Source organism: Vigna angularis, chromosome 3 (genome assembly GCF_016808095.1).
Source record: "Vigna angularis cultivar LongXiaoDou No.4 chromosome 3, ASM1680809v1, whole genome shotgun sequence".
Classification (NCBI taxonomy): Eukaryota; Viridiplantae; Streptophyta; class Magnoliopsida; order Fabales; family Fabaceae; genus Vigna; species Vigna angularis.
This window is the reverse complement of record NC_068972.1, coordinates 38796115-38808146: the sequence shown is the minus strand read 5'-3', so window position 1 is coordinate 38808146 and position 12032 is coordinate 38796115. Positions and strand designations below refer to the sequence as shown.

Genomic DNA, 12032 nt, shown 5'->3' with positions numbered 1-12032 from the left:
TAAAATCTGGCAACCCACAAGATCTAAGTTATTGAGTCAAAGGCGTCTTTAATTAACAATACATTTAATAGGATGTTTACACATCATTATTAAAATAATATTCTGTTAATTAAACTAATTTTTAATAATTCAAAGTGAATAATTTTAGATGTCTATTTTTATATTCTTTATCATCTATAAAAAAAATCTCTTTTTATAATATTTCTCACTTTTACAAGCCCCTGTAATGAGATACTTGCTAGATTAGATATGCTTCAACTGTGAGGTAAATTTTCTACTATTCTATTGAATTATATATACAATCTGTTCCACTATTTTGTATAACTTGGGGATCCCAATGTAACATTATTGTACAAATTGATGAATTGGCTAAAACAGCAGCACTAAGCTACCTTTTCCTTCAACTGTTAAACATTGAAAGAAAGTGTGATGATATAAAGAAAATGAAGTTGTTCAAGAAGCAGTCCCCTTGGACTCCTCCATATCCAGTGCATGTTCTGCTACCATTATGCATGAATCTGCTTCTAGAGATGAAACTGAGGCCTTGTCTTTGGTTGAACTTGAAATCTCCTTGGCTGAATTGAGCATTTCTGTTGTGCATTGCACATCTGGTGTTATCCCAACCTGATCTATGTCATGAAGGGCTGGTGATAGATATTTTGCCACTGTGACAAACAGGGCTGATCCATCATGAAGCTCAGTGACACTCTGAAATTAGTATCATATATTCCCAATTAGACAAGGCATGTCAAAAAGTAGCTCAATTTACTTCTAAGTTGATTTTGATAGAAAAACAAACACAGAACATAGATATAGTTCCTTAAGTATTTCTGGTGTTTTCCAACTAGAATTGTTTCAGCTTGAAAATCTAGTCAGACCTTTTGCTACAATAGATATTGAAGTGAAACTAAGTTTTAGCACCATGGTTTTTGACTATGCATTGTTTCAAAGAATTCAGGGTTAACATTTATTAATATAATTTCAACAGCATCGTTAAAATATCCATAAAATTGGCCTGGATTTTGCATGGTACATGACTTTACAAATGAAAAAAACTCTTATATGAAGATTTGGAGTAGTTTGTCCTCTTCATGAATACAAACCAGTAACTCTTGCTTCATGCTTTGGCTTGTGGAAATCTTGTCTAGAAGAGATTTGAATACTTAAGAAATCCTTCTATGATAAACATATATATAAGCTATATAAACGAATCATAGTAGTACCTGAATCTTTCCTTTACCAAATGTTTTATGCCCCACAAGAATAGCTCGACCATTATCATGTAATGCCCCAGCTAAAATCTCACTGGCACTTGCACTTCCCTCGTTGACCTGTTAAGGATACAAAAATTTCAGTTCATCAATCAAGTTATGTCAGCAAAGGAAATCATAATGCTCATGGAAAACTAAGATGCGTCTGGCTTATGTTTAGAAATTAAGGATAGATATTGAATGTAGTTACACAGGTGAATGAATGGTTAAAGAATCAGGAAATCATGAGTTGTTGATTGTTGATTATGAACCTTCCTCACACCGGAACTTGGTTCGAAAAAAAATACAGGAATTACATAAAACGCATGCAATTGGATGTTAATTGGATTCATGTAAGGTTAGTTCTGATTGTTGGACAGACTTAAATAAAAGCAACCGAGCAAAAGTTGTGTTGCCTAACACCAACATACTTGAAAATATATGACAATATGTGTGCAATACACTAGAAGGAATAGCTATATTTTTATGTGCAAATAGCATCAATTACCGAAGTTACTATTACGTAGCATACTCAAAGATTGTAGAATTAAAAGGGCACAGACAATTAGTACTCACAATCACCACAAGTGGATCATGTGTTATAGCATGTCCATTGACCATATTAATCGGCAACATGTTCCCGTCTCTATCGATTGTGTTAACCAGAGTCTCATCTCCATCCAGCCACATCTGTGCAACATCAAGGCCAGCTTTTACCAAGCCACCCTGCAACAAAAATTTAGGAAAAAGGAGGAAAGCACTTTCAAGTTACGTCATTCCTGAGAAAAGATAACAACACTATACGTGGAAGTTCTATAAAAAAAATTAGTAAATTACAGGATTGTTGCGAAGATCTAGTATGTATGAGTGTACTCCTTGATTTTCCAGTTCCTGAATGGCATTCCTCATGTCTTCGGCAGCAGTCTGTCGGTATAGAACGAGATGAGTATGTATAACGGAGAACAAGTTGGTATTTGATTTAGATATTTTCTCTTTTAACTATGTGGTTTGGTTCAGTTTTTGCACAAATAATTTGGAAAAACAAAAAGGGTTAAGAACAAAGTTGTTCATTAACACATACCAGATACAAATATTGAAATGTTATTTGATAGTTGATTCTTTGCTAACCTGAGAGAATGCTGACAATTTCACATAGCCTGTTTTTGTGAGATGACCATCTGGGGATCTATGAGGGATGATAGCACTTGATATTGGAGAGAGCTTGATTAACTCCCTGGGAAGTTTGACCTTCAATTATATTAGATCAGAAATAATTAAAATACTTTGAATTTAAGTTCAATTAAAAGTGAAAGTGTTTGCTAGTTCAATTAAACTAAAATTGAAGGAATGAGTAAACATTTGAAGTATCATAATCACTGAAATGTCAACATTACCTCTCGGATATAAGATCCTGTCCCTGAGTCTTTAACCTGCACAAGAACTGCTAAATTAGTTTCTAGAAAGCTTGTGAAGAATTAAAGGGTTAAGCTATTTTCTAATGCACTCTCATGTACTATTTTTTGAATGAATAAAGGTTGTGATCACCCCCACACTCAGGAAAAAATAAATGATAGCTAAAAATTGAACTCTATCCAGCAATCAACATCCATTGTTTCAAAGTTAGTCCATGAAAATTTGTAAGAGGCATGGCTCACTGATTCAAATAAGGCTTATATTAAGGAAGTATGACAGTTGCATGATGAACCTTTACTGTAACAGTGGTTCCAGCATTCCCTCTAAGCCTTTGTGCTGCAGTTTCACTATCAATGCCATCAAGCCTCTCACCTGCACAATCCAAATATTTTCAAACAAAGAAAATCACACCTGCTTCACCTGAGAGATTACATCTCTATCTCCTGATAAAATCTGACAGTGACACCTCCAGCTGAAAATTCATGAAGCATGCAAACCAGAAAATTGTTTTGAGGACTTCAGGAAGAGACTCGGGATAGTGTTAATATCATGCCTCAAACTAAGATATGATATTTTCCATAATACCTTTATCTACATCAATTCAATCTATTCAGTATTAACATTGCCAACTCCAGCACCTTTGAAAAATTCATGAAATGAACGGTTTTCAATGATAAACTACAGAAAACTAGATGCTAACAGCTTCATATACAAGAAGAAAAATACATATACATGATCAATACCATTTATCTCAATCAATTCATCTCCTTGATGTATACCAGCACGAGCAGCTGGACTGCCATCTATGCAAGACAATACAATCTGTGATTTCAATTAAAATAAGTAATTAGGAATATCAATACAGGTTCATTATCAGGTGATCTTGAGATATAGTTATTGTTACATGACTGATATATAATTAATGTTGCTGCCAATAACCTTTGGAGTTTAATTTCGTCACACTATCAATATCGAGATTGTTATGTTCTCAATGAGTTAAAAATCATTCTAAATATGACTTCCATATTACTTATTGAAGTGAATAATTGTCAATTATATGACAATGTAATAACCTTTACATATCAAATTAAACTATAACTTCAAATGGGAAATTGAAATTAAAAACTGTCAAAGGGGTAGGGGTCAATATCTAATTAAATGCACAATTAGAATAAAAATTGAAGAAAGTTTTCTTTGCAAGTCACTGACCAAGTGTCCTGTTCTTGGTTCAACATTTATGAAGAGGCCCACTCCTTGTAAGTTCCCATCACTTCCAATTCTAAACCCTTGGTATTCCTGTAAGTAGAAACCACTGTTAAACATTAACAACTAAAAAAGACTTTTAAATAGACTTGTTGATTCATGAATACAGTCTATTTCATATGGAAGCAATACACCAGAATAGGCATCATAAATTACTATAAATTGGACTTCTGATACAATGATATTGGTATATTATAATTCTTTTTATATGTTTTGAAAAAGGAATATTAGTAATCCTGAAAGTTGAAATAATAGTTATAATACCTTTGGGCTAATAATTCGAGTGAAAGGATCTCCAAGGGTAGAAAGCATTCCACGGATTTTTGTGTATGCAGCATCAGCTGAGTTCAGGGGAAACATTTCCACCATGGTTTGCTGCAACTTCAAATCCCAATCTGCAAAAACACTGTCTGTTATTACTGATCCATGCAAATAATAATATAAATATATATATTTATGCAATCCTTTGAGTGAAAATAATCATGAAGGAAAAGGTAAAGTGATGAGAAATAATACCTTGATGATTAAATGTAGGATCAACAAATGTTTCTCGAATTAAACCCCATGCCTCCACAAGAGTTCTTTGAACTGCATTTACCTACCAAACAAACCTTTTTCCACTCAGTACTGTTCATGTTGAAGTTATCACTTTATACGAATTTTTAAATAAAAATAAAGTTATATTTAGACTTTACTAACCAAACAAATATTTTAAAAATATTAATTAAATAATTTATAATACCAATTTTCATAAAAAAAAAATACACTTTAAATAAGTTAAAAAGTTATGGTTATCATTGTTTTTAATTTTTGTACATTAAAATACATACAAATTTGGCACATTTTAAGAACATGCTTATTTTTTCTAAATTAAACATGAATCTTTTTTAATTTTTATATTTTGAAAAACATTTGTTTTAATCTCTTTATTATGTCAACCATTGTTAATAGTTTTAATTATATGCCTAATAATTACTATTCTTTATATAATAATATATCCTAATTTTCTATTATTTCAAATTTTTGCTTTCATTTCAAAATGTAGTCTAACGACATTCAAAATGAAAAAATAAACACAAACTTAATTCAAATTTTACTAAATCTTTTTAACAATTACCAGTGAAAAAAAAGTCCTTTCATACTTTTTATAACAGTAAAAAAGTAGCTAATGTAGTTAAAAAAGATTATTACTATTACTATGACAGGTATATATAATAAAAAACTATTACAATTTGTAAAAAATTATAAGATTGAATGACCTCAGGCGCCCGTGAAACGGGAAAAGCGACGGTGAGGGACTCCGCCAGCGCCGCGGGGGAGTGGCTGAACACAGAGCAGAAAAGCGCGGCGGAAACGCCAAACCCAAACGCGCTTTTCCCTGCAGACTCAATCCACCCCTCTCTCCCACAGCACTTCGCCTTCAACTTCTTCTCCTCGCATGTCCACGTCGGAAACCACAACCTACGGGGAAACAAAACTTCCCAAGTGGGTTTGCCCAGTTTTAACGGAATCTTGGCTCTGACATCGAAATTCTGAGAAAGATTCTTCATTTTCCTTTTGTTAAAATTTGTTTGCAGGAATGGTAATGTTAGAAAGAAAGTGTTGGATCGGTGTTGGTGTTGGTGGTGGTGGCCGTTAAGTTATTTTTGGGTGTGGGACCCACTTGAATCTTTCTGGGTTGTGGCTGTGCTTTGATGGTAGATCCTCTGAGCATGCGTGTACGTATCTCAGTTTCAGAAAAATCAACTCTTTCTTGTTTTTATTTTATTACAAGAGTACACGTAGACAGGACCAAACATTTCTGTATTATACAATGTTCTTGACTGTCTTTGCTGTGACTATGATGTCTCAAAAATATGAAAAACGAAGCACTTTTGCTAACAAGTATTTTTATTTAAATTCAATTGTGTTATTTGTTTTCGGTATATTTAGTTTGTGAAATAAGTTAGATTCGACTAAACTGTAAATTTATGAAAAGATTTATTTGATAACATAATAATTATATGTTGTAAATAAAATAATATTTTAATTAGATCATTATATTTAAAATTAAAATTAATTTTTTAATGCAACTTAAAAACTCAATATAACATTGAGTTAAACAGAAAAATGTTTAACCTAGATAATAACTAGCTTATTTAATGTTTACCTTTTGTCTTTTTTTGTATAAAAAGTTTAATTTAATATTGAAATATTGTTATAATTTTATTTCTTTTTTCTTTCTTTCTATGCTATCATTTTATCTCTTTTTTCTTTGTTTATGCTATTTTTCTTTTTTTTTTTTTCATTACGCCTAAACATTGAGTAATTAAGTCAATTTTTATTATCATTATTTTTATTATTTTCATATAAGACACGCATAGACATAGAGATTAATACATGCATACACATAAAAAGTAAAACTAGAAATATTTCATTTGACTAAGATATTTTTGCTTGAGTGACTTTTTTTTTTCAAACAAAGTGAGACATAGTCACTCGAATAATATTTCTTAACCAAAAGAGAAGATACTTACTAAAATTGTAAAAACATATATTTGAGGATTATTCTAGAATGATTAAATAATAACTATTTGAGGAGAGAAAATTGGTTGTATAAAAAAACACATGTATTTCTGACCAAAATTTGACACAATTTTTGTCAATTTTGATGACTATTGTAACGATATTGACTTATACACGTGAACAAATTTCTTAATTAAGGTTAAACAAATTTTAAAACAATAAAGAAATTACGAATTGATACCTGAGATACTTATTCACATATTGTTAACTATTTAGACGGCTTTATAAAAAATAATTAAATTGACAAAAATTAATAAATATTAGGACTTTATTAGCTACACATATTGTTAACTATTTAGACGATTTTATAAAAAATAATTAAATTGACAAAAACTAATAAATATTAGGACTTTATTAGCTAAAAAAAACTGATTATATTGAATAAATTTAATATAGACTGAATTAGTATTTAAGCCTATTTTCTTAGTATGTAGTTCATAATTTTTTCTTCCTTTCGCTACAAATTTTATTTGACTTCTTGTACGTACTTTTCCTCTTATCATAATCTTGATCATACATTCTTTTTCTTTGTAGGAATTTATTCAAATAGTGTATTATGAATTTCAATTAATGAAATAGTCTCTAGTATCACATTGATTATTTCTACTTTTTAAATATTTTTATTTATTGTTTATTTTTTACTCTAAATTTCAAACGTTCAATCGCATAGGTCTTTCACTCAATGGGTAATAAAAACATTTATCTTCTGTATTCTTTTTTATACTTATTTCATAATTTTTTTTTCTATTTTGTTAAAATAATTTTTTTTTATTTCTCAAGAGTTTGATTCAATAGTTAAAAGTTTTTCATATATCTTTAAATTACTTTCTATCTTATTATATACTTTTAGGGTACACATCGGATTACTTTTACTTCTTTTTAATCTTTTATTTGTTATTTACTTTTATCATATAGAATATTATTTTAATTATTTTTGTATAGTTATTTTTATTTTTTAATTCATTATTGTAAGTGTAATTTTACTATTACAATTATATAAAGACGTATTATTTATTATAATATAATAGTTTAATGTTATTGTAATAAAATTCAAAAGATAAAAGATTTATATTTAAATTTAAATTATTATTAGTTTAATATTTTATTTCATGTGTTTTATTTAAGTGGTATTTTATAATATTTTTACATATAGAGAGAAAGATATTTCATTATAATTCGTAGAGGAGAAGTAATAAAATATTTGAAATATTTTTAAATTTAAATATTTTTTCAATTTTATCAACTTTGTTTCATGTTTAAAAAATTGATAGATGTTTTGATGGTTATAAAATTTTATTTTTGTAATTGTTTACTCTTTGATGCAATTATAATTTATTTTTAAAATTTGACATTAAAAAATGTAAATACATCATTTTAATATTTAATATTTAATATTTAATGATAATATTTTTTTATATCTTATTTTTTATAAAAATTAATTTATTGATATTAACATATAGAAAACAATTAAGAACACATTCACTTGAAAATAAAAATGAAATACAAATTTTATAGCAATTGAATATAAAGATGTGTCAGAATGAATTCAATTTTGGAAATGAAATAAAATAAAAAATCATATCCTTTTGGTCTCATTGTCATATAATATATTCAAAATATATTTTAAATTATGGAATTACCGTTTGAGTTTCGTAATTCCAACTAAATTTTAAATTATGTAATTTTGAACATAATTACATAATTATAATTCAAAATATAATTGTAAGTTATATAAGTTAGAATAATATTAAGAATTATAAAATTTAAAATAAGATTATTTACTTTAATATAATATAATATGAGATATAATTTTAAATTATGTAATTTAAAATATAATTATTTTAAATTTATGAGAGTAGTGGAAGAAAAAAACGTTCCAAACCATGTATAGGTTCAGGGAGGCCCAATCCATTTCCTCACCTCGCCCATATACGTCACAAGCAGGCAGTTTCTTGCTACACCTCCATTTCTTTCTTTCTGCATCTCCATATAAAAAATACGTTTCTTTCTGAACCTTTATATAAAAAAAGACTTCCCATTTTGTGCTTTTTAGATGTACCATTTATAAATAAAAAATTATTTTTAAATTATATGATTTGAAAGTTTTTCAATCATCTAGAATGTAAAATAATTATTTTTAATTTTCGAATAATCTATGGAGAAAATGAAACCTTTTATATGCGGTGCATGTATTTGACATTCTTTTTATGCAGAAGACATGCATTTCATTTCAATATTCGCATGAAATTATCAGACACTAACACTATTATCTACATCTACATGATAAAATCAAATGTCATTAATTTTCTTTAAAATAATAAAAAAAATTGAATAGTATCACTTAATTGGTTTGGACCATACACAAACAGTAGTTAAAAATACCAAATAACTTTTTCCATATCTGGATAAAAACTAAATCTCATAGCTTCAACATGATGTTACTCATAGAATATGGAGCCAAACCTCTAAATTCTTCAGCATGATAAGTTACTGCAAATAGAAAAATAAGTTTACATTTCCCAAATTTCCACAACCAAATTCCTGTAGCAACTGTAAACTGTATAAACAGTCTCTCCATGAAAATGGATGAAGTCCATGTAGATATTTAGACAGAAACATCATACTCCATATCAGAGTGGGGACACATATGTTTCCTATCAAGAACAAAGAAAGTAACCCCACACAATTACCAGATATTGTAACTACTTTTCATACCCCTTTCCCTTGATACCCTTATATCATGGAGTAAAATATAATCACACACATCATTATATATGCATGCAAATTTATAATGAAATTAATTCCTTTTCACCCCTACTTCTGTAACCCTATAAAAGTTTCACACACCCTAAGTTCCTTATCAACACACAAACACATCACATTCACAGTCACTGGATTGTTGGCTTTAGTCACACACCCCATATGTATAATGCATGTCAATTAATGTGAAAAATCTCCCATAGAATACCAAATAAAAAAGTTAAGTGGTATACAATCAAAACAAAACCTATAAATATTAAGTCTTAAAATTTTATATATTAAAAGTGGTGATAGGTTTTCTTTGGCAACTCATATCTTAGAGATGGTTAATTTTTTCAATCTATTCACATTAATTAAAGATAAGGTGAGTTTATAATATATAAATGAACATAGACCTTACCTTATAAACTAATTTTGTAGGAATAAATTAAGTTTAAAGTTCATCTTTTAACATAATGACTTAGAGTCTATCATAACGAAGTTTGTTGTTTGTGATCTATATTATATTATTTATTATTGAAAGATTTGTTATTTGTTGAGTGTATCATATCATCTATTATTTGACTGTAATCAGATTACTATTAATGTTTAGTCTCAAATTCGAAATGTATATATTTTAAGAGATATTTGAGATTTTACATAAAGTAAAGATTAAATATAAGACAAACTTATAAATGCAATCCTCACTTTACATCGGAGGTGTTAAAAACCACAATGAATCGAAGAGCTAATTTGCTATGGAGGAAATACCCACAATTATCCAATGCTAAGGCATTTAAGGTAAGAAAGCGACCATTTCCTAAACGAGCATTTATGGTTGTCATTAAAGGTGGCACATAAATTCCCTAGACATCCCACTAAGAACCAGTTGATGTCAGGGATTGTGATTGAAATGAAAGAACTTGCAATTCACTAATTTCCATAGATATATACAGTTGATTCCCAAAGAGAATGTCAGTTTTAAATTGATGGCTTTGGGACTGCAACTCCAGAAAACAAGGCCCTTGTAAATGTCAAAAATTTAGTGTAAGTCATTCAGTTGGGAGTAATTTAAAGCTACATGTTTACTCCACTTTCCATCGTAAGGGGAGAAAAAGTTAAGCCTTTGATTGGTGCTCAAAGATTTATTCAATGGGTATGGGAAAGAGCAAGATAAAGACACCTTCACCTGTGGAGCATGTAAAAGCAAAAGCCATAGAGAAAAAAAAGGGGTTCATCCATTCAAGAAACCATACCATTGGACCAGGGTAAAGATATATATAATTTTTTATTAATAAATAGAAATTATGTTACATATCAATAACTTCTAGTTTATAAATTGATATTTAATTATTTTTTTCTAAAATTAGTTATAAATGATAGGTGATGTTATGAAAAGGAAGACGAAGGGTTAGAAGTGGTGGTACGTATAAGAGGCACAGAGAGATTGTATTGTAAGGTTGGAAAGCAAAAATGTGTTAAAAGAAAGAAAGATATGAGAGTGCCATTTTCACTTTATTGGGAAGAGGAGGGACCCCCCACTCTCTATTGTTTACACCCTTTTCCAATTACCTTTCACAACTTAATTTCTTTCAAACCTATGGATTCTCATCAAAATAAAACCATATTTCAAATATTGAGGAATAAACTCACACAAGGAAGAGATGAAAACATATAGATATTAGTTTAGTAGATGAGTTTATATCTATCATAATATCAAAAAATTTAATTTATAAAATGAGTTTTATATCATATTTATATACTATGGTTTAGTTATATCATTAATCAATGTAATATATAAAATAATTCCTTAAGTCAAGGAATAAAAAAGATCTTAAATATAAGATTAATTATTCGAAAATGATCAAACATTCTTAATAATAATAACACAACTATTTTAATAAATCTTGATAAAATAAACTTTTTAATATGACTTTAATAGTATTTAAGGAGAGAATTTAAAAGTAATTCAACCTCACATGTTGATTCATGGCATAAATATCTAGAACTTATATTAATTTAAGTTGCTTTGATTAAGATATAATGTGTGATAACATGATAAGAATGGAGAAACAAAATAAAAATATGAGTTGTGGAATAAAGATTTGGATTAACCTAACTAAAGTGGTAGAGAATGGGCGACAAAGTACACTGAACAAGTGAGGAATAACATGAAGGTTGAGCTGAGGAATGACAAGCAAAGGTTTCGTTGTAACATGAAATGAAAACAGGAACATCACCTCAATTATCTTTATGAACAAAAAGATAAGGCAGACAGAAACTTTTTGTCATTTGCATATATTCAATCATATATATTTTTTAAAATTTATATAACCACAGATAATATGTAGTAATGACTTAAAATTTCTATAGTTTTGAAAAAAAAATGTAATTAATTAGGTACACAACATTATAATTAAGAATCATAAATAATAATAATCTTTTAAAATTATTTAACAGAAGTATCAAATTTAAAATTAAAAAAATAATATTTTGACACACATAAATATTTTACGTTTATTTAATACTTTTTTATTATTATTTTTTTATTTATTTATAATCATTTTACGCTTATACCTGTGTGAAATATAAAAATGTATATACATATCATTATTTAAAATTTTATATTAAAGATAGTGTGACGTGTTCTTATTCAAACTAAAAACCTAATTAACATCTTAGCGTACGTATTTTATTGCAATATTATCACAATACCAAGTGAATAATATTATATATTTCAATTTTGGTGTATAACATAAATGGACCCCAGCTAGGAGAAAGAGCATTGAAGCAGTACTTTAC

General features: G+C 28.3%; 1 protein-coding gene across 2 annotated transcripts; it reads right to left on the bottom strand.

The window, feature by feature from the left end:
* Positions 1-250: 250 nt before the first annotated feature.
* Positions 251-5652, bottom strand: LOC108324312 (carboxyl-terminal-processing peptidase 3, chloroplastic). Of its 2 annotated transcripts, none has more exons than XM_017557233.2 (12): positions 5186-5652; positions 4443-4524; positions 4191-4321; positions 3873-3959; positions 3407-3485; positions 2956-3035; positions 2645-2680; positions 2379-2498; positions 2088-2174; positions 1827-1976; positions 1224-1331; positions 251-708 (listed from the first exon to the last, which is right to left on the bottom strand). In XM_017557233.2, exons 1-12 carry the CDS (start codon positions 5474-5476, stop codon positions 454-456), a joined length of 1506 nt encoding a protein of 501 aa, XP_017412722.1. In that variant the 5' UTR covers positions 5477-5652; the 3' UTR covers positions 251-453. The 2 variants fall into 2 exon arrangements, with proteins under 2 accessions (XP_017412722.1, XP_052731293.1); XM_052875333.1 differs by having other exon boundaries at positions 4443-4514; positions 5186-5324.
* Positions 5653-12032: the final 6380 nt, after the last annotated feature.

Coding starts and splice junctions, on each gene's coding strand:
- LOC108324312 (XM_017557233.2), bottom strand. CDS start 5,476: ATGAAGAATCTTTCTCAGAATTTCGATGTCAGAGCCAAGATTCCGTTA. Junction 3,486..3,872: donor AACCAAGAACAGGACACTTG/GTCAGTGACTTG, acceptor TTGAAATCACAG/ATTGTATTGTCTTGCATAGA. Junction 1,332..1,826: donor ATGATCCACTTGTGGTGATT/GTGAGTACTAAT, acceptor TATCCTTAACAG/GTCAACGAGGGAAGTGCAAG.